The sequence below is a fragment of the Mus caroli genome, chromosome 1 (genome assembly GCF_900094665.2).
Source record: "Mus caroli chromosome 1, CAROLI_EIJ_v1.1, whole genome shotgun sequence".
NCBI classification, from domain to species: domain Eukaryota; kingdom Metazoa; phylum Chordata; class Mammalia; order Rodentia; family Muridae; genus Mus; species Mus caroli.
The window spans coordinates 168,265,326-168,292,662 of NC_034570.1; the positions used below are offsets into that span (position 1 = coordinate 168,265,326).

General features: G+C 42.6%; 1 protein-coding gene across 1 annotated transcript in view; it reads left to right on the plus strand.

Moving 5' to 3' along the window:
- The first annotated feature begins 13,707 nt into the window (after positions 1 to 13,707).
- The window catches only part of Efcab2 (EF-hand calcium binding domain 2), a 79,823-nt gene continuing 66,193 nt past the window's right edge, over positions 13,708 to 27,337 (plus strand). Inside the window, exon 1 of the mRNA XM_021160871.2 lies at positions 13,708 to 14,075. Coding sequence (XP_021016530.1) covers positions 13,886 to 14,075 — 190 coding nt within the window. The 5' untranslated portion in view covers positions 13,708 to 13,885. The remainder of the gene's footprint in view (positions 14,076 to 27,337) is intronic.

Here is a 27,337-nt window from a genome sequence, read left to right on the forward strand (position 1 = left end):
GGAATGTGGCTCCCGGAAGGGCTGCCCAGAAGGAGCCTAGGCAACAAAGAGAAAATATAGAATTAGAGGGTGTTAAGCCAGGAGTACTGGAAGGAAATGTGTGCTAGCCACAGAGAGGATTAGACTACTCAACCTTTGAGCTAGTCAAAGCATATTTAAAATTAACTAGTGTGTGTGCCTGTGTGTGTCCTTTATTCAAGAATCCAGAGAGCTCTTGGGCAGGAATGCCCGTGTGACCCATTGGGAGCACAGAGTGGTTAGCCAACTACCGCTACAGAATGTATTTTTTAAAAAAAGTTTTATTTTATGTGTATGAGTGTTTTGCCTATGTGTGTATATCTGTGTATCATCTGTGTGTCTGGTGTTGGCTGAGGACAGAAGAGGGCATCTGATCCTGGGGAACTGGAGTTACAGCCAGGGTTGTGAGCGGCCATGTAGGTGCTGTGTGAATTGAACCCAAGTCCTCTGGGAGAGAAGTCAGTGCTCTTAATGGCTGAGCCCTGTGATAGTTTGTTTTGTCAACTTGGCACAGCCTCGGGGGAAGAGAGTCTCACTTCCGGTAGGTGTACATCACCTGTGGGTATATCTGTGGGGTTTACTTGATTGTTTAATTGAGCTGAGAAGACCCACTCCCTGAGGGCTGCACCATTCAAATGCTGATTTCTGTGCCCCTATATCTGGTTGCAATCCTTTTGCCAAGTATCTCCTGTCTTAGTGTTGTGTAAGCCTTGCTCCCCATTTATTCTCTGTTTTGTCAATAGAAACTGATTAGCCAGTGACTGGGCAGGAGAGACACTTCCAGCTAGGGGGAGGGAGGAAGGAGAGAGAGAAGATGTGGGGTTTAGCCATAGGGAGAGAGTTCAAGGGAGACCTTGAGAAAACACCTGTAGCCCAGAGAGCCAGATCAGTACTAAAATGCAAGTATCACTGGGCTTTTGGCTGGGAAGTACCCGGATTAATTTAGAGGATTAAGATACAGTAACACTGCTTAATTGTTGTGCCCTTAAAACCTGTTTATGAATGCAATAGTCCATTCTCAATTATTTGCGAGCTAGCTGGGTTAAGAGGAAAACAACAAAGAACACTTATTAAAGAGCTACCGACAGCCCTGTGTGAAGTACAGAGGGGATCTGAGCAGACGGGCATTTCTTCTTTCTACTCTTGACTGTGGCTGTGACTTCCTGCCTCAGTTCCTGTCACCTTGACTTCTCCTCTGTGTTCCACTGCATCCACAGTAAGCAGAATAAACCTTTTCTTCCTTCAAGTTGCTTTGCTTGGGTATTTTATCACAACAACAGAAATGAGATTAAATCTGGTGGTATATACTTGTAATGCCAAAATTTGGGAGCGAACGTAGGGAGACTACTGCAAGTTCGAGGCCACCCTCTGCTGTGTAGCAAGTATACGTTTGCCAGAGCTACATGGCGAAGTTTTGTCTCAAGAAAAATTAATTAATTAACTAGAGCTGTCTTAAGAATGTCTTGAGATCATTTCATTTAACATTAAGGGACGTGGGTTGAAGAGACGGCTTCGTGAGTATGAATGCTAGTTGCCCTGTAGAAGACCTGGGTTTGGCTCTCAGCAGCCATATGGCAACTCAAGGAGATGTAAAGCTTTCTTATGACTTCTGTAGGCACTGTACACATGCGGCGTGTATACATACACGCAGGCAAAATACTCACACACATAAAGTTTAAAAAAGTTCTTTAAAAATAAGGAACATTGGGGCTGGAGAGATGGCTCAGAGGTTAAGAGCACTGACTACTCTTCCAGAGGTCCTAAGTTCAAATCCCAGCAACCACATGGTGGCTCACAACCATCTCTAATGGGATCTAATGCCCTCTTCTGGTGTGTCTGAGGACAGCTACAGTGTACTCATATAAATAAAAATAAATAAATCTTTAAAAAAGTATTAAGATAAATAAACAAATTTCTTTTAAAAATAAAAATAAGAAACACAAAGGAAGAGTTCACAATCTTTTTTTTTTTAAGAGAAAAATCATTTAAAAGAATGTATTTATGATCCTTCATTCTGGATAGGATTTAAAATCATTTAGGAAAGGCTTTCTATTTAGTCTCAACTGATTCCTCTGTGCTAAGTGGCCATAATCCTGGGTTGGGCTTCCACAGTCAAGGTAAAGTGTTGCACTAAGTCACTTTTCTGCTCAAGTTTAAATTGAAAAGTGATAGTTGGTTGTCTCTAGTCTAGAACACTGTAACAAATCTCCTTGTTGTGTGTGAGACAGTCTCAGCATGAGATCCAGGCTGCCCTCAAAATTACAATGCTGCCCTCAAGTTTACAATCCTGCCAGTGTGGCCATACACACTTCTAGACCCAGCACTCAGCAGGTGGACCCAGGCAGATCTTGGATTGATCAACAGATTGGGTTCCAGGCCAGCCTGGGATGCATAGTGAGACCCAGGCTCAAAAAAACAAACAAAAAACCAAAAAACAACCAATTAATTTATGATCCTCTTGCCCTTTATACCCCCCTTACACCCCCACCCCCAATCACCACCTGGGACTACAAGTCAGTGCCACAATGTCTAACAGAAATTCCATTTTTAGTACCAGGTTGTTTATTATACTTAAATCAAAAAAAAAAAAATCAGTGTATGTGGGGGTATCCCTGTAATCTCAGCACTTGGGAAGTGGAGGCAGAAGGAATTTCAGCTGTATATCAATTTGAAGGCCAGTCTGGACTATCTGAAGCCTTGTGTCCAAACAGCCCCAACAACACAAATTTGTTTTGGGGCATCAGTAGTAAGGGGCTCAGAAGTATGCATCAGGGTAGAACTCAAATTTGTCCCCAGGACCATAAAACACTACTCATATATGTGTCTTATCTATTGCTACAGACACATTACTTAACGCCAGGGACACAATCCCTTCACGTGGCATTGTGTCACAATCCAGACATCTGTTAAGGTGTGACAACTGGGCTTTCATTTTATTGTGTGGCATGTGCCTTCCTCAGACCTTATTATGACACTGGCGTTTTGCTTTTCTGTGGTGGAGAAGAAGACAAAGGAGGAAGAGGAGAGAGAGTAAACTCAAGATGGACGCTGCTTCTATTGATAGGACATGCATTAGGTACTTTTCTGTTGTTGTGATAAACACCATGACCAAAGGCAGCTTACAGTTCCAGAGGAACAGAGCTTATAGTGACAGGAAAGGCATAGCAACAGACAAGACGAGACGTAGCAGTGAGAACTGGAAGCTGATGATCTTGTGTTCGTCCTCACGCAGGAGATATAGATATGCAGAAGTGGAGCCAGGCTATAATCTCCCAAAGCCCACCCTCAGTGCCCTACTTCCTCCCTCATGGCTCCACCTCCTAAAGGTTCCATGACCTTCCCAGACAGCGCCATCACCTGGGAGCAAGTGTTCAAATACATGAGCCAACAGAGGACGTTTCTCATTCAAAATACAACCCATAGTGTTTCACCATAAACTGTTTTTTATAAGTTGGAGTTCACTGTAAAATAACAGTAAATACACAAAGTAGTGATGTTTGTGTATTTGTTATTATCAAATATTCGACAAGTATAAACAAGTATTATGCATTATACATAATTGTTTCGTAATGCCTTTGCCCTGCTGGCATGCTGTAGATTCATTTACACCAGTATTATGATGTTATCATCATACTCATCGCTAGGACACAGCAAATGTTCATCTCTGTGTTAGTCAGACTTCTTGCTGATGTGACCAAACTTCTAACACACAAGCCTTTGGGGGGATACCTCATATCCAATCCATAACAAACTGTACTATAATCTTATAGGATCACTGTAATCATAGGTTCTGTCACTGTGCAGTATATGCCTATATTTTTTCATTATCTAAAATATTTTCCCTTTGTCCTTCAAGAGTCTCATGCTCTATCATTATTTATTTCACAAACTTAGGGTAGAGAAATTAATCGTAGTCCTAGCAATCCTGAGCTAGCAGGGAGAAGAGCTATACAAACACATGCCAGGACACTTTCTTACCATCTTAGAGAGTTAAGAACATTATGAGTCAGAGGCCATGCCTGGGAAGATTTTCTAAGATTCCAGAACTTTGATAATGCCTGCAAGTCTTATCATACCAGTTCCTTTCTGTAGACCCGCAGTTTCAATGCCTCCAAATGTTAGCAAATAGGTACTTAGCTGTAGTTAAGGGCAGCAAGGAGTGTGGAAGTTAGGAAAGCTGCAATATCCAGTCCCTTCAGAGCATCTCTCTTTACCTTGTGGAATGAATAATGCCCTCTCCTTGAGAGGGTAGCAGGCTAAGTTCCTAGGCTTGAAATATGAGGGTGGGGGCTTTGTGTGGGAGAAGAGAATTCCAGATTGAGATTTTGAGCAGAATTTCAGGAAAGGATCTAGGGCCTGAGTGGTAAACAGAGATGCTTTTCTTCTTGGAGAAGCCCCTTGTGTTCTCTCTCCTGGTTTCCTCACCTGTAACTTAGGAGTCACCTTAATATGAGGAATGCCTTATAATACTTGCTATGATGAAGCAAGGCCATCCATGTGAAATGCTGGCACGGTTCCCAGAACACTACACGTGCTCCAGACATTAGTATTCCTGGCCCTGGAGTCATGTGAGGGTCATGTGGACAGAGTCCAAAGACATTAAACCCAGCTACATGTAAAGGGGGAGCTGTAGACTGCATCCATATTTGAAACTGAGGTTATAGGTTAGAAAAAGTTATATAGCCGGGCGTGGTGGCGCACGCCTTTAATCCCAGCACTGGGAAGGCAGAGGCAGGCGGATTTCTGAGTTCGAGGCCAGCCTGGTCTACAAAGTGAGTTCCAGGACAGCCAGGGCTATACAGAGAAACCCTGTCTCGAAAAAAAAAAAAGAAAAAAAAAAAAGAAAAAGTTATATATCCAAATCTTTATAGCTGGGCTAGGGGCATCACTCAGGGTCACAGCTCACTTGCCGAGGAGTCTCCGGGCTCTGGGTTTGATTCCTAGTATTGTGGAACCAACAAGCAAGCAAATAAAACCAAAGCAAAGTGATGTAGCCGGTGAGCAGTGTATTGGGATCCACCCTTAGATCCCTTTGCCCCAAGAGACACATTTTTTAGTTTTCCTTGGAGTGTTCGCTATCTCTCAATACAAATGTCAACATAAATAAAACTTTATTTTAAAGATCCCCGTTTGGGGCTTGTCTTAGTTAACATGATCTATTACTATCAAAGACACCATGACCAAGGCTTATGGAAGGAAGCATTTAATTGGGGTTTTAATTACAGTTTCAGAGGCTGAGTTCATGACTATCATGGTGGTCATAGAACATGGCAGTAGGCAGGCAGCAGGCATACTGTTGGAGCAGTATCTCAGAGCTTATATCTGATCCACAGGTTGAAGGCAGAGATCAAGAGACTGGGCATGGCCTGGGTTTTTAAACCTCAAACCTCACCTTGAGTCACACATCTCCTCCAACCAGGCCACACCTCCTAATTCTTCCTAAACAGTACCACTAAATAGGGACCAGCCATTCAAATATATGAGCCGTCTTAGTTAGGGTTCCGATTGCTGTAAAAAGACACCATGATCAAGGCAACTCTTATAAAGGACAACATTTAATTGAGGCTGGCTTACAGGAGCAGAAGTTCAGTTCGTTGTTATCATCGCAGCATCCAGGCAGGAGTGGCAAGAGAGGAGCAGGGAGTTCTACATCTTGATCCAACTGAAGTCAGGAGAGGACTGTCTCTTCTGCACTGGGTGGGGCTTCAAAGCCCACTCCTCCAGTGACACACTTCCTCCAACAAGGCCACACCTCCTAGCAGTACCACTCCCTATGGGCCAAGCACATTCAAACCGCCACAAAAGCCATTCTATCCCCCCCCCCCACACACACACCAAAGAGGTGCAATCAACAAAACAATACATAGTCAATTAGCAGTGTGGGTTTACTTAACACTTTCACATTAGAGGGGGAAGCCGTTGTGTAGCCAATCATAAACATTTATTCCAATTTTGGACCAGCCACTACCCTTCATTTTTAAGGTCTGCTAACTACTATACTTTTTAAACAGAAAATGTATTTCATTTGTATGTGTGTGTGTGTGTGTGTGTGTGTGTGTGTGTGTGTGTGCCTGCGTGCATGCGTGCCTGCGTGCATGCGTGCGTGCGTGCATTCGAGTGCTCCAGGTGTGCACAGGTACGGACAGAAGCTAAAAGAGGGCATCTGATCACTTGGAGCTGGAGTTACAGGTAGTTGTAAGCTGCCTGATGTGGCTTTTGGAGATCAAATTCAGGTCCTTTGGAAGAGCTATAAGGGCTCTTAAGTGGTGAGCCATCTCTCAAGCCCAGAGGTGGTGGTGTTGTCATCTCCTCCTCCTCCTCTTCCTCCTTTTTCTCCTCCTCCTCCTTCTCCTCCTCCTCCTCTTCTTCCTCCTCCTTCTTTATTGATTCTTGCTGACTTTCACATCATATATCCCAATCTCACTCATCTCCTCATCCATTCATATCCACCCTTACGATGGTTTGTATATGCTTGGCTCAGGGAGTGGCACTATTAGGAGGTGTGGCCTTGTTGGAGGAAGTGTGTCAATATGGCTGTGGTCTTTAAGACTCTCATCCTACTTCCCTGGAAGCCACTCTTCTCCTGTTTGTCTTTGGAACAAGATGTAGAGCTCTCAGCTCCTACACCATGCTTGCCTGGATGCTGCCAAGCTCCTGCCTCGATGATAATGGACTGAACCTCTGAACCTGTAAGCGAGTCCCAATTAAATGATGTCCCTTGTAAGAATTGCCTTGGTCATGATGTCTCTTCACAGCAATGAAATTCTAACACTCCTCTGCCCTTGCAACTTCTCCCTAAAAAGAAAATAAAAAATAAATAAAAATTAAGAAACAACAACAACCAAAAGACCACCATCTCATCATGGAAGCTACAGTGTGTCATAGTGTGTTACACACTATACCCTTTTGTCCACTCATTTTTACTTGCCAATGTTCATTGCAATGAAGCATTGATCTATTTCAAAGCCTCTGGATTCTGCTACACTATACTGGATGCTCACTGGGACTTCTCTCAGATTTCTATTGTTGCCCTGTGTCATGGAGATCCTGCAACTTTGGACCAGCAGGACCAGCCTTTTTACACGCTTCAGCAAATCATCCATGGAGTAGATGCTGGGGTTGGACAACACAAAGTCCTGGATCTGAGCCTAGGAGGTACCTGAGTTGATCAGCTCACCAGCTCACCTGCACCCAAACCGCCAGGGTCATCTCTCCAGCACTGCCCCAGCTAACTCATCCACTGCTGCAGGGGCAGGGCCAGCTCTCCTGTTCTCATGCCCCCTCTCCTGAGTGCTGCAGCCAGTGAGGGGGTAGGGCCAGCACCCTACCTTCATGATCTTGGAGTTAGCTCTCTGCTAGAGGCTTCAAGGGGCAAGGGGGCATCTCTCCCTTGTCCATGCCACACCACACCCAGAGGTCTTCTTATTCATCTCCCTCTTCCCCTTCCTCCTTCTCCTCTTCATCTTCATTGTTGTGCTGAGAATCAAAAGCAAAGCATCTAGGCAAGTGCTTTACCACTAAGCCACAACCCCAGACTTGTTACTATTGAAAATAAAAATAATTTTAAGTACTTTTTAATTGTGTGTGTGTGTGTGTGTATGCAGGAGGCACTCCTGTAGAGGCCAGAGAACAACTTACAGCAGTTGTTTCTTTTCTTCGGCTACCTAAGTTATGGGAATTGAATTTAGGTCATCAGGCTTGGGAGCTTGTGCCTTTGCCTTCTGATCCACCTTGCCATTCTGACCCATTGTTACTGTTTCATAGTGCCCTGATGTCTTTATTGAAGTGGGAATCCGGGGTGAGTCTTGGGGAGGAAAGGAGCAGCTGATTCCCATGGATGTTGAACTCCTTGGGAGCATCCTCCTCCATCTCTCTCTGGGCTTCACCTGTGAGAGCAGAGCAGCAGCTCTGGGAGACTAGAGAGTTCTCATTCTCAGCACATAAAGGACAGAGTCTTAGTCAACAGTCCTTGACAAGTGTTGCTTAGGGGCTAGGGCTGCATACGCAATGAACTAAACAGCCATTTTCTGTGTCAGTGCTGTGTTTTAAAGAGAAGTGGAAAGAACAGTGCTTTGACAAGAGAAGAAAGGCTGGGAGCATGGCTGCTAGGGCCGTTCCTGTTCCTAGAGGCCATAGTTTCTGCAAGGCTTGCTTTCAAGGTGCCCATAGCCTGGCTTTCTGTGCCCGCTGTCTCAGAACGATGATGCTACTCCAGGCTCTGATATTGATTATTTATTTATTTATTTATTTATTTATTTATTTATTTATTTATGGTTATTTTATTTATTTACATTTCAAATGTTACCCCCCTTCCCAGTTCCCCCTTCGCAAACTCCCTATCTCATTCTCCCCCCACCCCTCCACCCCTGCCTCTATGGGGGTGCTCCCCCATCTACCCACTCACTCCTGCCTTCCCGCCTTGGCATTCCCCTGCACTGGGGGCACCTAGCCTTGCCAGGACCAAGGGCTTCTCCTCCCATTTATGTCGGACAAGGCCATCCTCTGCTACATATGCAGCTGGAGCCAGGGATCCCTCCATGTGTACTCTTTGGTTGGTGGTTTAGTCCCTAGGCACTGTAGGGGGTCTGGTTGGTTGATACTGTTGTTCTTTCTATGGGGTTGCAAACCCCTTCAGCTCCCACAGTCCTTCCCCTAACTCCTCCGTGCTCAGTCCAGTGGTTGACTTCGAGCATCCACGTATGTATTGGTCATGCTCTGGCAGAGCCCCTCGGGGGGGGGGGGGGACAGCTATACTAGATTCCTGTCTCTGAAAATATTCCTGTCCAGGGCTATAACTTTTGGTTCTCCTTCATGACAGAGGCCTGAGATGTCAGTCAGCAGCAAGGTGGGGAGGAGAGAGAAGACACAGTCTGGCCAGGCCTTTGGTTAAATCATCGTCTGTCCAGACAGAAAAAAATTGCACGGCTCTGTATGCTTCCTTCAGTGTTTCTGAGAGATTCTGCCAGATGTTTTGCTTCATGGTTTGAAGCAGATTTTTTAAAAAGAAAAAAAAAAAACCCACAAGGAGAGGTGACTAATTCTGTGGAGAATTTTTGCCTTTAATGTTCTTCTGTAAGTATTCTGGTTGCTGCATCTCCCAATGGCACACATAAAAAAGAGGAGTCCAGATGAGCTGTAATTCATTCCAGACACATCGCTATCTACAATACCATAGCATACCATCTATATAAAGATATCTTCCCCACTCCCACCCCCAAGACAGGATTTCCCTGTGTAGTCCTGGCTATCCTGGCCACTCTCTCTCTAGACCAGGCCAGCCTCAAACTCAGAGATTCTGTCTCTGCCTCGGGAGGGCTAGGGTTAAAAGTATGTGCCACCACTGCCTGGCTAAAAGATAAAAATCATTTCACCTGTAAAACAGGAGTGTGAGCAACCTCATAAAGACTGAAAGACATTGTATATGAAATATTTCACATAACTTCCTTAGGAATCTTGACAGGGTCTCCTATAGCTCAGGCTGGCCTTGAATTTCAGGAATGATGGCGGTGAACTCCTCACTGCCCTGCCTTTACCTCCCTAGTGCTCAGACACTACCGCACCTGCATTATGAGACCCTAGGGATTGAATTCAGAGCTTTGTCCATGCTACAGGGGCAGTCTACCAGCTTTGCTACATCTCCAGCCTGGAAAGAGCTACTTTTAACATATAGCTCCACCAGGAATCCAATCCTTATTGTGCTGACTTGATTATGTGGTTCTGGGTGCAAACCCAGCATTTTGGCATGTTTAGCATTTGGAATATATACTCCTGAGTGATACCCCTAGCCTTCTCTGACATCATCTGATACGACTTTGCCTTTGAGATCACAGAATCAGGATACTGACTATTTGTAGGGGTGGTGTGAACATTCTTGGTATTACTCATCCAAGGAAGGGATTAGTGCCCACAATGAGGAAGCTGGGATTAGATCAGGGTACTAGGTGCCCTTTTCTCATTGTCCTTTGTGTGAAGGTCACATCTGCTTAGTGAGGCTGGATTATGGCAAAGTAGGAACCAAGAAGGGCCAGATGAAAGATGTCAAGCTGTATTAAATAAGATAGACTGCATGCCATAGCCGTGATGAGATGGGTCGCACGCCTGGCATATAGGCAGCAGGTTGTAGCATTGATGAGCACTGTGGTTAGTCCATCCCCTGTGTGTTTTCGAAACACTGGGGGAATAGACGCTTTTGAGTGAAAGATGAATCTCAAGAGGAAGATGGGGTTTGATCTTCCCATGTTCCTTCATATATGAAATCCACTTAAAACGGTGAATTTCCTAGCAAACTTATTAGAACTTTTCAAAGGTTTCTACTGTAGTTGACGTTTTACTGCTGTGAAGAGACACCACGACTACAGTAACTATTTCAAAGGAAAACATTTAATTGGGGCTGGCTTACAGGTTCAGAGGTTTAGTCCATTATCTTCATGGCGGGAAACATGGTTGCCTGAAGGCAGACATGGTACTGGAGAGGTAGCTGAGAGTTCTACATCCAGATTGGCAGGCAACAGGAAAAGAGAGACACTGAGCCTTGTTGAGCATTTGAAACCCTAAAGCAGACCCCCAGTGATACACTTCCTTCAACAAGGTCATCCTTCTAATGCCTGTCATCTAGCAACCACTCCCTAATGGCCAAACACTCAAGTATACGAGCCTACGGGGACCATTGCTGTTCAAACCAATGCATTGTTGGTCTCAAGTCTTTGCTGATCTTCACTTCATTGTGAGAGGTACGGCAGAAAACTTCTCCTAGCGTCCCTGTTGGTCCTGGTCACTCCCATTGCCAAATTGGAGGAGGCCTGGCTATGTCTGCTAGGCGGTGCCATCACTGCTGGTTTACTGCTGGTGTATCTGTGAAGTGTTTGCGAGTGGATCTGGCTGCCACTGCTGATTCCTGAGAACTGAACTGCTGATCTCCTGACAACGCAGCTGGGAGTTGCTCCAAAGAACCATTCTGTTTAGGTCCACTTCCCCCGTATCCTAATAACCTTTCTTTCCCACTACCTCTGATGGGTGGTGGGCTAGAAGGGAGGTTAAAGTATTTAAGAATCCATATTAAAAGTAGATTTGAAAAAAATTAAGCATACATTAACCAAGTTAGAAAATTATATTAAGTAACTAAAATATGCTTCAGTGAGGCTAGGTACTGTAAATAGGGGTAAGATGTCTCTTGTCTTCAAAGTTGGAGAGGGAGTAGTTTTTTTTTTTGTTTGTTTGTTTGTTTGTTTTTTTGAGACAGGGTTTCTCTGTGTAGCCTTGGCTGTCCTGGAACTCACTCTGTAGTTCAAGGCTGGCCTTGAACTAAAAAATCTGCCTGCCTCTGCCTCCCAAGTGCTGGGATTAAAGGCGTGCGCCACCACTGCCTGGTCTTTCTTTCTTTTTTACTACCTGCCCTAGCAGTATTTTTTTTTTTTAATTTGGCTTTTTGTTATAGGGTCTTAGAATATTGTGCAGGCTGACCTTGAACTTTCAGAAATCTTCACCCCAGCCTCCCATTGCTGTGACTACAGGTGTGAATGCTAAACCTAGGTCAACAGTGTATTAACTCCCTAAGGTCCAAGCCTTTCGGTTGTAGTTTCTTTTTACTGGTGCTGGGGGTTGGACCTAGGGTTTTGTGAATGGTAAGCATGTACCTTTTACAGTTGAGTAAAATCCCCATCCTCATGCTGACCTTGAACTCACTGCTGTATGAGGGTGACCTTGAACTCCTGATCCTCCTGCCTCCATCTCCCGACTTCCGCACCTGATTGGATGGTATTGTTTTAAATTTTCAAGAAGAACTCAAAGGAGTACAAACTAATATGATTTAGAATAACTAAAATGAAATACTTTATTAGTTTAGTAGAATGTACAAAACATTGGGAGGGGAGTTACAGAGAAGTTTGCTTAACTTTTAAATGTTAACTAGGTCTATGAACAAATGCTTATGTAAGGATTCCATTTTTTTTACCATGTGCTGCCAATACTTTTATTGATACAAAAATACAATGCAAGAGGAAAATCTGTCTTACAGTAAGTTCATTGAATCTGAGCAGCTTGGAGAAATCATTAAGAACACTAGTTTGTTTTCATTTTTAAGACCTATAGTATTTCAGATTAGATGTCAGTGTGTGCACCTTAAGTTCTAGATTCTCATGAAGGCTGAACAGAAGCATCATTTGAGCCCAGGAATTTAAGACCAGTCTGAGCACCTAAAGAGAATCCTTCCTCATACAAAACACTAAAGCAAAGACACAAACTACAAGCTACAGGCCCAGGCGTGTGTGGACACACACACACACACACACACACACACACACACCTCTCTCACACACAATTCCAGTCAGAATGTCCCAATGTATAGAACAATGTTACTGGCTGGAAATGTATGTGGTAGAAACAAGTAAATAAAATAAAAGCACTATAACCATTTTGAAAACTTTGCCTATGGGACCATCGAAGAGTAGGTAAAGATAAGGGGCAGGCAACGCTCAGGGTCACCTTCCATCAGGAAGGGACAGTTCTCTTCCTTCCCACACTTGCTACAAAGTCCTTCATCTTCAGGGAGAGTAAGGGGAACACACAGAATGTAAATATTAATATAAAATAAATAAAATATTAATATAAATTACTCTTCTATATTTTGGGGTGATAAATTTACTGTGTATGCTTGAGTTCATCTTGGAAGTCTTTCCTTCCTTCCTTCCTTCCTTCCTTCCTTCCTTCCTTCCTTCCTTCCTTCCTTTCTTTTTCTTTTTGTTTGTTTTTTTTTGAGACAGGGTTTCTCTGTGAAGCCCTGGCTGTCCTGGAACTCAGTCTGTAGACCAGGCTGGCCTCAAACTCAGAAATCTGCCTGCTTCTGCCTCCCGAGTGCTGGGGAAATTTGCTTGATATGCACCATTTTCTGATTATTCAAATTGTAGTTAGACACTTCATCAAATCGTTATTGTCTATAGAAAAAATATTTTAATGAAGAATACACTTGGCCTGCTTTGAGGGTTCATTCACTGAGATTACAGAACTTCAATGAATAAAAACTAATAATAAAAAATAAAATACTGAGATGTAAAGTGAATAACTATATTAATGAAAAATCAAGACAAAACAAAGGCCTCAACATTTACTTTTACAAAAATATTTAAATAAGTACACATATACCATGAAATTATCATTAAAGATTAAAACTAGATATTCATTTGAGTCACATTGTTAGACATTTCAAAACTGTTGTTTTTTTGTTTGTTTGTTTGTTTTGTTTTTCATTTAAGGAAGAATCTTAGTATTCTGAGCTTATCCATCAAATAACAAAACACGCGATTGCCAAGTTTCTCAGGACTCAAAATTCTCATCGGAAGGTCATGCCAAATTGCACTATCAACATACAAAATGTGTGTAACCCTGAGAACAGACCGTCAATTTATTTGTTGCTATGAGAACACTATTTTGTATCAGAAATTGCAGCCTTGGCGACGCAGTGTTTGCGCCTATTTTGCACATGTTTTTCTACAGCAAGTCCTCTCTCTGTCTGCGATCCCGGGGAAAGGCTGGGCTTCCTCCTCCACCCGGCCCACGTCCGTTTTCGCTCCAGTTCCCTGACTGGCAGAGTGGCTCCGCTCAGGAGAGAGGGTGACGCCACAGAGCCACAAGGCCTGGTTCGGGTGGGGTTCGGGTGGGGTTGGGGTGGGCGGACGCTTTTCGGGGAGGGACCGTGTAACGCGCCAGGGGCCGCCAGGTCTGCGCCCGGTTCTGGGGCGCACCTGAGACGGCGGGAAAAAAAAAAGCTGAATAAAATAAGTAATTAAAGAAAGGAATAAAGAAATAAACAAGGCGTGCTACGTCCTTGACAGTCACAATCAGGCCCAGGCGGGTTCCGGAGCCTTATTAATAAATGACGCCCCTAGGCCCAAAGAACGCGGGCCTCGGTTCTGCTGGGGGCGGGGATCGGGGGGCCACCGTGCGTCCAGGGGCTTCCTCCGCCCGCGGAGTCCCGCGCGCGTCCCGCAGGGTTCGTGCTGGGTGTCTCCCAGGCGACCGGCTCCGCACCAAGATGGCGGAGGAAAAGGACGCGGAAGGGACAGGTAGGACCCTGCCTGGGGTGCCACGACGTCACCTCTGCGCCTGAGGAAGCGCTGCCCGGTCATCTTGAGCCCCTCGGCGTGCAGACAGTGGGCTGAAAAGCGGCGCCAGCCCGCGTCCCCACCGTCCGCCCTCCCGTCCCCTCGAGAGGTCTGCGCGGGCTGCTGTGGCCCCCGCCGGGGAGGTTCATAATGGCGTCCTTGTCCCTGACACCTCTCCTCCCCGTGAGGGCGAGGGCCGCGGTCTGGGCTGTGGGTAACCCGGAGGGCGGCCTCGCGGAGGACGGGAGCTGCGGCTAGAACCTGGCGGGATCCTCTGCGGCGGTGCCGAAACCCCGCCCAGCCCGGCCCAACCCCTGCCCCAGCTCTGGCCGCCTCCATTTTGCCTCCTCCTCCGCCAGGCGGAGCGCAGCCTCCAGGTCAGACTGGGCCCTAGCGGCCCGGGTCTCGCTAGAGCCTTGCTTAAGGAACACGCACTTTAATCACTTTAAAGAAAACCCAGCCGGGACTTGTCGGGCCGCCCAGACCGGCCGGGTACCCGAGAGGCCTCAGGGGACCCGAAAAACTAATGTTTCACGTTAAACTGCAAGACCTTTTGAATTGTTGCTAACCCAGCCGAATGACTTAAAGTCGGATCTTGTGACTCAACAGCCATTACGTGATAAATTGACAACATCACCGCTAAATAAATAGTCAAGCAAGCCCTAAAATAGTAAGTGGCAAACATTGCAAAAAAGTGAAAGTAACACTCCACCTTTGCTGACTCCCCTCCCTCTCGTATCCCCCCCCCCTCCCGCTCCCGCCCCCGCTCCCGCCCCCTCCACCCTCTGGTTTGGAACACAGTAGTTAGGTTAACAACTAATATTTACACGAGTTGTTTAGTCCATTGTCATGGTGATTACAGGAACCCAGCAGGGGAACGTGAGACCCTAGAGATCTTTTTTTTTTTTTTTTTTTTTTTTTTTGGTGTTTTCGAGACAGGGTTTCTCTGTATAGCCCTGGCTGTCCTGGAACTCACTTTGTAGACCTGGCTGGCCTAGAACTCAAAAATCCGCCTGCTTCTGCCTCCAGAGTGCTGGGATTAAAGACGTGCGCCACCACACCCAGCAGCTAGAGATCTTATTGATAACCGGGAAACCTGTGATTTATAGATGGTAAAATTAATCTCAGAAGTCGGCATTGTAGTATAGAGTTTTAACTCTACTAAGGTATCAAGATTTTTGTGGTGCTGCTTTAGAAATGGAAGGTTTTATTCTACTTTTTTGTTGTTGTTTTTACAAAGAATATGAAGTTAGAGGGCAGGGAGTGTCGGTGAGGTGTTGGGGGAGGGGAAAGAATATGATCAAAATATGTTGTATAAAAAAATGTTTTAGGTGAGCCGGGCGTGGTGGCGCACGCCTTTAATCCCAGCACTCGGGAGGCAGAGGCAGGCGGATTTCTGAGTTCTAGGCCAGACTGGTCTACAGACTGAGTTCTAGGACAGCCAGGGCTACACAGAGAAACCCTGTCTCAAAAAAAAAGTTTTAGGTAAAAAATAAAAAAGCTTCCCCAGAAAGTATTTTTATTTAGTTATACTTTTATTACCCCCCTTCAAAAAAAGTAAAGGAGAAAACCATTAGGGGATGAATTATTTTTTAAATTAATTTAGTTTATGTGTATTGGTGTATTGCCTTTGTGTATGTCCGTGTGAGGGTGTCGGATCCCCCAGAACTGGAGTTGCAGATGGTTGTGAGCTGCCATGTGTGTTCTGGGAATTGATCCAGGGTCCTCTGGAAGAGCAGGTAGTGCTTTTAACCTCTGAGCCATCTGTGTTTTTTGTTTTTTGTTTTTTAAACAAAATCTAAATCATTTGGTTTTACCAATGAAAACCCGGGAGCCAGAATCTGTGGTAAAAGCTTGCTAGCTCAGAGAAGCAGAGAAAGCACCCAGCTGACCTTCCTCCTCAGCCAGTGTCCCAGACATTGTTTTGTTTTTTGTTTTTTTTCTTAATAATCCTATGTTTACTCTCTGTCAATTGGTTGCTTGTTCCACCTCTTAACTTATGGTTGACTTTATTTAATTTTGTTTACAATATTCAAGCAGAGAACTCTTGGATAAATGCCTATGCTAAAGCTGAGACACACCACAACTAGAGACATAATAGGTGTTATTAACACAGTGGGAACAAATATCCATCTCTCCAGACTCCTCCTTTTCTTTTTAAGTTAAAGACTTATTTAGGGTAGCATTGGAGTATACTGCAAGTTTTTACAATGTAAAATTATACACACACACACACAGAGACACAACACTTAGGATCTCACCTTGTAGCTCTGATTGGTCTGGAACTCCCAGAGATGCACCTGTCTGCATCTGAGTGAGTGCTGTGACTAAAACTGTGTGCCACACCCAGCCTGATTTTTACAATTGTTATCCCTACTTGAGAGAGACAGAGACAGACAGAATTTCTGTTTCTTTAGTTTCCAAAACATATTTTAATGTTTAGTGTAAGTTTAGGAGAAGAAACAGTTCAGTCAGCAACTAACTGTGGAAGTAATGGCTGTTGAAAGCTGGATTTCATATATTCAATTTCTTATATATTTAATGCTTGCTTCATGGGAAGTAGTCTGGTGAATGTTAAACCTGAAAATTGTGATGAGGAAGACAGAATCCATGGTTGTCCAAATGAAGTAAGCTTTATTAAATACTGGCCAGGAAGATGGACACTGGCCAAGTCCATATGTGGGATTCTCACAGAAATGGTGATGAATTCCATCCTTCAGGTGCCTGTTAGGCCAGGCTCACGAAGCTCCTTACTTTCCACCTTGGTTCACTGGGGCAAGCATACATCCTGACTTCCTTCCTGCCTGCGCTTCTCCTGCCTGGATGTGACCAAGCACATCCTATGCAGTTGGGACAACAAACTTTGTTTATTGAAGGGGAACAGTGATTCATTATCTGACAAAACCAACAGCCCTCTGCATTCCTGGGAGTTATCTGTCCTTGGGCAAGTGGGGTTTAAAGCTTAACTTTAGCTCTTACATGAGGACAGAACTTTAGTGAATAGCAAGATGAAGAAGGCATTGTCTTTGTCCTCCCCAAAGGGGAGGTTATCAGTAAGGGAGATAAGAGAGGAAGAAATGGAAAAGAAACCAAGAGGAGCAATAGGGAGCTAGGGCCAAGATAAGATCCTCAAGGCACACTGTCCAGCATCCTGCTTCCTCTAGGAGAGCTTACTTTTCATGGTTCTGTTCAAATTTTTTAATCTACCAGTGGATTAGGTTGGTGCCCTCAAGATCCGGTTGTCTCTGGAAAAGACCTCTGAAATGCATCCAGAGGTATCCAGTCAAGTGGATAATATGGATTAAGAATGGTCTGGGGCCTGGCGGTGAAACAGGACTTTAATCCGAGCCATCAGGAGGCAGAGGCAGGCGGATCTCTGAGTTCCAGGAGAGCCTAGCCTACAAAGGACTACAGGGAGAAACCCTGTCTAAAAAAACCAAAACTTAAAAAAGAAAAGAGAAGAAAAGAAAAAAAGAATTGATTTGGGATTTTCATGTACTTAAAAAATACTTTCTGTGTGGTTATATATGTTGATGTTATGTTTCCCTATAGCTTATTTTGTGTTTGAACAGCATAGTTTTCTTTTTCCTAGATTAATTTTTTCTGTAATTAGCTAAATAGCAAATGAATTAAAAAATTTAAAGCCAAGTTAATTTTAAGTCATTTATCTTTTTTTTTGGACTGAAAGAATGTTTAAAATGTGATAGAAAAAGCTTCTCTTTTTGAAGTTCTATGATTTCTTTGAAGTTTCCTCAGCATTTTTTTGTTTGAGTTTTTTTTTTTTTTTTTCCCCTTTCTGGTTTGTTTTGTTTGCTTAAATGGATAGTTGATGAGGTTGTCATTTGGTTGGAGCTTTTAATCCCAGTGTTCATGTCTCCTAGAGAATTTTTCACAGTACCAGAAGGCTCTTCTGTTTGTAATTAGAGCCAGGAAACCAACTGCTTAGGTATAGAATTGTAACTTTAGGCAGACCAGAGAGATTTAGAAGTTGTGTCAGTTTTCTAACAGATCCCCTTTCAAACTTATTTTTGGTCTATACTAAATTATTACTTGATATTTTACACTCTGATATCATTACTTGGAAAAATGACTAGTCTAATTATACAAGAGGTTTAACACATTGTGTGTGTGTGTGTTTAAATTCTTTGTATGGTACTACTCTGAAACCAAAACATTTAGAAATCTAAATTAAGATGTTGGAGAGATGTTCGTAGGTAAGAGTTCTTGCTACACGAGCAAGAGGACCTGAGTTTGCGTCTCAGGGCCCATGTAAAAAGCAGGCCATTGCTGTGTGTGCTCTTTAAATCTCTACAATTTAGGGGCAGAGGCAGGAGGATGGCTGGAGCTTCTAGCTACCAGCCTAGCTCCAGATTCAGTGAGAGACCCTGCGCTTTCTGAAAAGACAGGGTGTGTGTGATACCAGTGTCCTCTCCTGGTCTCTACACATGCACATAGTTGTATACATATAATAACACCCACACACCCACACAGCAAATTGGAAATAGAGAAGTTAAAAGTGAACTTATATGTGTGTATTATTTATTTATTTATTTTTGGTTTTTTTTTTTTTGAGACAGGGTTTCTCTGTATAGCCCTGGCTGTCCTGGAACTCACTTTATAGGACCAGGCTGGTCTCGAATTCAGAAATCCGCCTGCCTCTGTCTCCCAAGTGCTGGGATTAAAGGCCTGCGCCACCACGCCTGGCACTATTTTTTTTCTTAGTAACTGTTGATTATATGCTAAAACCTGAGAGATAGTACAGTTAACAAAGGTGAGCTTTGGAAGGAGACCTGAATTTGTGTGTTATCTTTCCCAAGTTACAATCATCTGATCTTAGCCTAGGTGCTAAACCTAAGGAGCCTCAGATTCCTCAAATATAAAGCAAAAAAAATTATACCTGTTTATGTTGTGGTGAGGATAGTATCTTCTCCTTTTTTGAGACAGTAGTCCAACCTGTTCTACAGCTCACTATGTAGATCACTGTGTGGATCAGGCTAGCTTTGAGAACTTCACAGAGCTGCCTGCCTCTGCCTCTCTAGGGCTGAGATTAAAGGTATGCAGCATCACAGCTAGTAGATGGTGTCTTCTTATTCCTCATTATGGTTCCAGCACCCTCGGTGCCTGGCATGAGAATGCTGAGAAAGCAGGAAGCACTTTGCTTTGTAGGGCCTGGTGGTTACTAGTATGTGCTTGTCATGAAATCTGAGGGCAAGAAAAACAAACCTAAGGCCCATTGTTGATCATACATACAGCATTTGTGCAGATCTCTGAGGCCATTTAACAACTATTCTTCCTGTTTTAGGCAATTAAAGAAGAAAATGTTTTCAAAAGTTTACCCTTCTATACACTTCAAATCTCTTTTACTTAAAGACAGGACTTGAAGATCGTTGGCATAGCTGATGGGGGATGGTGTGGCACAGGTTGATTACCATACAGTAGATGGCACATTCTGGATTCAGTTTTGTCGGTTGTCAGTAATGTCTGTTTCTGTTGATGGCTTTAGCTGAGATGCCCACGTTACTTAGAGTTGACTCTCTGGTTTCATTTGATCTAAAGTAGTATTTTTGGGTTTCTTTGTTATATTGTCAACACTGATTGGTTCAGAAAGAGTTTGCATCATTAGAAATTTATAGCTTCCTTATATTTGGAGTCAGCTTCTTATGTGGCAGAGAAATGATAAGCCATAAAATGCAGAATGCATTGGTCAGTCTGTCTGTCTTGTTCCCTGTCTTTTCAACAGGGTCTTATAGCTTAGACTGGCCTTGAATTTGATGGGTAGCCAAGGATGACCTTGTCACTCTCATCCTCCTCACTCTATTCCCCCAAGTGCTAATATTTCATGCACATTCCAAGTTATATAGTTTTAGTTTATGCAGTGCTGGGGAAAACCAACCAGGACTTCATAGACTGTAGGCAAGTACTCTACCAAGAGAGCCACATCCCTAGCCCTTCAGTTTCTTGACACATTTCTCTGCATTTATTGGATCACTGCAAAAATCTCTAACTAATTATAACAAATTTACTGGTTTTCATCTGGATATGTATTATTTACCCAGAACTCTTGTTTGCATTGCTTTAGAATAGTCAGAACTCTCTAGCAAAGCAAACAAGGCAGTCTTTTTTCTTTCATGTTTTTTTTCTGGTTACATGGTTAATAGCACCCTTTATGCATGCTTTGCTATGGGGAGTGAATTATTTGCTAGTCTTATAAGCAACATTCTAGCCTGGGCATGTATTATTTCTTCATCCTACACTTAGTAAATAATACTTGTTCGTAGCTCAGAACATGAACTCTACAGTAAAATGCATGAGTTGGGGACCCCAGTATTCTAACTTCTTCACATGTCAAATGAGTGTAACAGAACTACTTCATTCAGTGACAGAACATGTAGCAAGAAGTTCATGTGTCATTAGAGCTCTGAATGCCCTTGCTGTATTAGCACTGTGCTGAGTGAGGAGTAAAAAGATGTCAGCCTTGTCCTCTTTGGGATTACTTACTGTTGAGAGAACCATTACAGAATTATGTAATTTAATTACATATAGGATAAATTGTTCAAAAACCTCAAGGCTACAGCAAAGGAACATAGATGTAATTTTTCTCTTTTCTTCGGGAGCTTTGAATGCAACATTTCCATGTGCTGAAATTCAAAAGCTTGAAGCAAAACAAAACCAAAACTCATAAAAAAAGCTGTAAGTTAGAAAGGAAACTGGCTTATGAGAGAAGCTAAGTAGGCTTGTGTGGCTGGATGGGTAGGGGAGGGTGAGAGGTGAAACCGGCGTATAGCAGAGGCAGGGAAGCCCTCCTTGAAAACAGGCCATAGGAGGTAGATCTTAGATCAACAGGAAACCATTGGAGCGTTTAAAATGGGGACAGTACAGCTTCTGCCTTAAGAGGTAATTATGCCTGACTCCTCTTTCATCTGTTGCTATGACATCAGGCCCCTTCCTCTCAGCTGTTTGGAATATAGACTTGATGTCAGTGCTCTGTGTGCTGGCACAGCACAGTTTGTACCTGTGTAATGGTAGTTTAGTGTCCATCGGTCAGTTCTCACATCTTCCCCATTCCCTCTGAGAAAACTATTATTTCACATAGTGTAATTTAAGTGTGGGTTTGATGAGAAACACAAAGTATGGGATGAATTTTTCATACCTAGGGCTCAATGTTATTAGTGAATATATCCATCTATGTGTTGTATGCAAATTTACTTTGACCCTTGGACTTTTTATTATATACAGTTTTAGAAAATATCTTTTAAAAAGCCGTGCTGGCAAGTTTTTATGTCAACTTGACACAGCTAACATCATTTGGGAAGAGGGAACTTCAACTGAGAAAAATGTCTCCACCAAATTGTCCTGTGGGCAAGCCTGTGGTTTTCATCATTGATAATTGATGTGGGGGGTCCAGCTCATTGTGGGCAGGCACTCGTGAACAGGTGGTGCTGAGTGCTATAAGAAAGGACTGAAGGAGCTGAAGGGGTTTGCAGCCCCATAGGAGGAACAATATGAACTAACCATTATCCCTCCAGAGCTCACTGGGACTAAACCACAAGTCATAGAGTACACATGGTGGGACTCATGGCTCTGGCTGCATATGTAGCAGAGGATAGCCTAGTCAGTCATCAATGGGAGGAGAGGCCCTTTTGGTCCTGTGAAGGCTCTATGCCCCAGTATAGGGGCATACCTGGGCCAGGAGTCGGGAGTGGGTGGGTGGGTAAGCAGGGGGAAAGGGGAGGGAATAGGGGGCTTTCAGAGGGGAAACCAGGAAAGGGGATAACATTTGAAATGTAAATAAAGAAAATATCTAAGAAAGAAAGAAAGAAAGAAAGAAAGAAAGAAAGAAAGAAAGAAAGAGAAAGAAAAGAAAGAAAAGCAAGCAAGCAGGCTGAATAAGCCATGAGGAGCAAGCCAGTAAGCAGTGTGCCTCTGTGGCCTATGCTTCATTCAGTCCCTCCCCCAAGGTCCTGGCCTGCCTAGGCTTCTCTCAGTGGACTGTGACCCCTGATATGTAATCCAAATAAACCCTTTCCTCTTTGAGTTGCTTTAGTTGTGGTCTTTATCACAGCAGCAGAAACCAAACAAGGACAGGTGTTAACAGAAATTAGCAGAGACTTTAGTCTAGGGGGTCTAGATTTCTTGGAGTTGGAGGAGAATATTAGGAGGAGAGCTAGAGGGATAACCAACTAGGCCATCCTCTGCTACATATGCAGCTGGAGCCATGAGTCCCACCATGTGTAGTCTATGGCTGGTGGTTTAGTCCCTCATACTCACCTCGATAGTATGAGTCACACTTTGAATATCTAGGACCTGGCCTCAGGTCTGAGGTGGAGGCTGCTCAAATGTCTACAGAACTACTTATTCCTTGCTGAGTTTCAGCACTGACCTGTTATGATTTATTGTAGCTCATCTGTTTTCCTTTTAAACTAGATTGGACCTACTATAAGTGGATTTTTAGTGTGTGTGTGTGTTTGTGTGTGTGTATATGTGTTCTCATTAAGTATTGAACTCAGAGCATGCAAGGCTTGTGTTTTACTGCTGAACTATATCCCAACCCCCAATAAACATTTCATATAAAAGCTCAGTGTATAAAACTAAATGATGATTGATTTAAATTTTTGGTCGGATGTTTGTTAATACATTCTCTTTGGGAAAAGTTATTCATAAAATATGAATCATTAAGAACTTCCTCCTCCAAACAGGCAAGAATTGGTTCTTTGGCTGTTTTTAAACACTGTGTGTCTGAAATAGATGTTGGCATTACTTGAGTCAAGCAGGACAATAACACATACTTTCCAGTTAATTAACCTTCAGGGCATTTCTCACCTTCTCCCTCGTATACTTTGAACAGTTCTCATGGTAAATGCTTCTCTTGGGACTTATTATTTTGTCTTCATTTCTGCAGGTTAGGGTTTTGAACACCTAGTTAAGTGTTTGAACATGTACACAGACACCTCAGTATCAGAAAAATCTCAGCTGCATTTTTATTTAAAACTTTTGTATCTTTTGGTGATTTGACTTCTGTTTGGTTAGGACTGCTTTCTCTATGTAGAGTCCCATTAATTTCTTCTTTCCAAATTAAGCTTAATTCCCCTCCCCCCGGTTTGATTTTAACCTGTTAAAATACACTTTTAGTCTTCTTAGTATTCTGATTGCCAAAAATTAAAATATTTCTATTCCCCAGCACTTCTGAGGCCAAGTGTATGGATTTTCTATACCAAACAACTCTCTAGTTCTTTGTGGACACCAGTGGGTGTTCTGGCACTACTGGAATTAGTGCAGACTATACTGGTTAAGTGTTATCCCACAACATCGTTCCCATGGAAACATGCCAGTTGCAGGCAGAGGCTACCCATCCCTCTGACTGACTTGGCTACAAGTTGAGCATTCTTCCCACCCACTTCTCACTCTGCTAATTTGCTGTAATCAATCTCAGAGCTGATGGCAACACTGATTATGTTTACTAGATTTTTATAAAAGACACAAATAAAGAAGAGGCCTGCTAAGGCTCTGAGCCCAGGATCTTCAGTCCCCGAACAATTGGGGTACACTGTCTTCTTGGTCTGTGGATACGTTTGCCATTCCAGGGGTTCTCCAAAACTCTTTAGAGTCTTCATGGTGGTCCCATTGTGTAGGTGTGGTTGATTATAGTTGCTCATGGTGACTGACCCTCTTCCCTATCCCTTCATCTCCCTTTGGAGATTAAGGTCTGAGCTGAATTTTCTATTAGTTTCTTGTTTGGGTGTTAGTCTTTCTGATTATTACTTTGGTCACACTCTCCAAGGGCTTGTTTCCTATGATCAAATTTTATGTTAATTATTTTATGGGCCTAATTTTATTTAATCTTCATAACAGCTGTATGGGATGCTATTTTATTTTACAGGTGAAGAAGTGGCCTAGTTAAAGGACTTGTTTGATTAAATACAGAGTGCTGGGGGAATAGCTCAGTGTCGGACTGCTTGCCTCCCAAGGCATGTAGATGTAGTTTGAATTTGTATTCCCAGTACTTGGGAAACTGAAGAGAAGTATCCTAAGTTTAAGGCAAGCCTGGACTAGACAGAAAGTTCTCAGTCAGCCTGGCCTATATAGCAGGGCCTTGTATCAGTGAACAAATATATATATATATTTGTTGGTTGTAGTTATTTGGCAGCATCTTGCTATTTTCTGTTTATTTATTCTATCTTTATTTGCTGGTCAAGTTCTCTAAACAGCTTGGGCTAGACTGGAATTTACTGTGTGGCTTGGGTTGCCCTCAGACTCATGATCTTCCTGCTTTGGCCTCCCAAGTGCTGGGACTACAGGCATGTGCCTCTATGCCTGGATGTATTTTCTATTTCAAAATTTTATATTATTGATATAAAAATTTTGAAAACCAATAAGGATCTTTACATTTATTCAATCATTAAACAAATATCCATAATAAAACTATACTCCTCCTCCTCCTCTTCCTATGCAATTCTGTTTGTCCTGGAACTCACTCCTTAGGTCAGGCTGATGGCTTCAAATTTACAGAGATCCACCTACTTCTGCCTCCCAAGTGCTGGGATTAAAGGTATGTGCCACCTTGACTCAACTCTATGCTTTTTCTTGACGTTCAATGCCTTTCAAATTATTTTCATCTAGTTTTATTCTTTAAAGGAAAGCTTTGCTGAATTTCCTAGTATGGGATGTAAAGAAAGCTGTTAAACTGACTTCTTGGAGTGATTGAATCATAAAGAAATCAGCTGGATTGTAGAAGACCTTTAACATTTCATGACTGTTTTTACACCATACTTAAAAAAAAAGCCCTTGGAAATAGCTGACAGTGAGCTAAAACTGCAACAATCTTTCCTCTAAAGTAAGAAATAACAGTTGACAGACATCTTTTTATAGAGATGTCTGTGACTGCACACTGTTTTTAGACTTGATAAATTTTTTTCCGAAATGAAAGTTTTTCTTTCAAATTTATAAAAGCCATTTACAGTAAAATAGCAAACTATGACGAGATAGAAACCAGCCCTGTTAATCTTACAGCTCATCTGGACCACATTTCTCTTAAGGTGGGGATGGCAGCAACATAGAACACAAGTATATTTTTAGTGAGGATAGGGTTTTTTTTTTGTTTTTTTTTTTTTTAAGAGTATCTACAAAATAGTTTTCAAACTTCAAACTATTTATAACTTAAAAACATGAAAAATGCAGATGAGAATGGTAACAGAAAGGCAAGCTAATCAAACTTAGTAAAATATTTTAAGCAACGAATATTTCAGAAGTAAATGAATAAATTAGTCATAGTCCTTGGATTAGCTAATTATTAATGTGCAACTGGTTACCCCACATCAACAGGCTCCAATCTACAAACATTTTCCTCATACAACTTCTGGACATAGTTTTGCTGAGTGAGCCTGGCTCTGACATAACTCTGGAGCTCACTGTATGTCTGTTGGCAGAATGGCAGAAGGCCTTCTTTCTTTCTTTCTTTCTTTCTTTCTTTCTTTCTTTCTTTCTTTCTTTCTTTCTTTCTTTCTTTTCTCTCTCTCTCTCTCTCTCTCTTTCTTTCTTTCTTTCTTTTCTCTCTCTCTCTCTCTTTCTTTCTTTCTTTCTTTCTTTCTTTCTTTCTTTCTTTCTTTCTTTCTTTCTTCTTTGANTCTTTCTTTCTTTCTTTTCTCTCTCTCTCTCTCTTTCTTTCTTTCTTTCTTTCTTTCTTTCTTTCTTTCTTTCTTTCTTTCTTTCTTCTTTGAAGGAGATAGACACTGGGTGAGAGCAGAGATGCCAGACTTTCATTCTGTTAGCTATTTGGTGAGCCCAGATGAAGTGTCAGTGCTGCATAAAAACAGCTCCCAGCGGCACCAGCTCCTGGCCTTGCTGAGCATCAGCTCAGAAGTGATCAAAAGCAGGTCCAGGAGAGAGGTTTCTTGCTGCAGTTACTTAACAACTCTTTGAGAACAGCCTTTCTCAAGTGTGAAGAACTATAATCTTAAGAGACCAGTTATTTATTCCTTACCACCCCAGTATTTGATGGCAAAGATTACCACCCATAGAGACATCACATTAAAAAAGGGGGAAGGGAAGAGGCACCCAAGAGTTAGTTAATAGTTCATAAAACTGAGGTGGGCAAATGTTGAGAACTTTTCAAACTTTAGGATTCAAAGGGAAGAGCAAGCTGCTTCCATTTTTTTTTTTTCTATCTCTTGTCAGCTCATCTCTTCCATTCCATTCTCTCCACAGCCCCACTGTTTGTTGCTTTTTTTTTTTTCCATCCTTCTACTGACTTCCCCCGAGCACTTTTCATGGGCTCTTTGGGGCCTCAGACTTTTCTACCATAAGCAAGCATCTTTACAAACACTGTTTTATAAAATGTCCATCCTACTCCTTTGTTTGTATCCTAGCATTTGCTGTCGGGATTATGAAGAAAGGTATTTATTCTTTTTTGTCTTCTTTAATTCAAGACCTTAAGTTAGTCATTTTATTCCCAATTGAAACATTTTAAATATGTTTTTGAGCCAGGCTAAGTGGTACAGGCTAAGGAGAAACTTGCAATCCTCCTGCCTCTGCCTCCTCAGTTCTAGGATTACATTTATGTACTATTTCAATACAACTCAATTAAAAATTATTGCTCTTCACATCATCATGGAAATTCTAATTTTAAATTTGCAGTTGGTTTATAAAACCTTGGGCTTCCTTATGACCTTTTTATAGGCACATCATTGAGTCTTGCTCATTTGTTCTCTCTCTACTCTCTTCCATTCCCGTACCCATGTCACCCATGTAGTCCTCTTTCTGTTTTCATAGCACACATGTGGATATATCTAAATGTGTGTTCAAATATAAACTCCGCATATGACAGCAAACATTGGTATCTATGCTACCTCAATCACCTTGTCACTCTGCACTGTCATGTTTTTCAGTATCTCTCTAGATTACTCCTGTTGACCAATGACTGTCATTTCTTTGTTAGTTTTTCTGTTCACTCTAAATCCCATCATCCTTTTGGGTGACTTTGGTAATCATTTCAGTAACCATGTGGACTTTATCCAGGACACCCATTTCCTTCTCTCTTTAACTCTAGTGACTTTCACTTCCACACTGCTCCTTTTCAGCATTTCTTTCTTTTCTTTTTCTTTTACCTTTTCTTTTCTTCTTTTTTCCTCTTTTCTTTTTCTTTTTCTTTTTCTTTTTCTTTTTTTTTTTTTTTTTTTAGACAGGGTCTCTTTTTGTGGACCGGGCTGTCCTAGAACTCCATGTAGAGC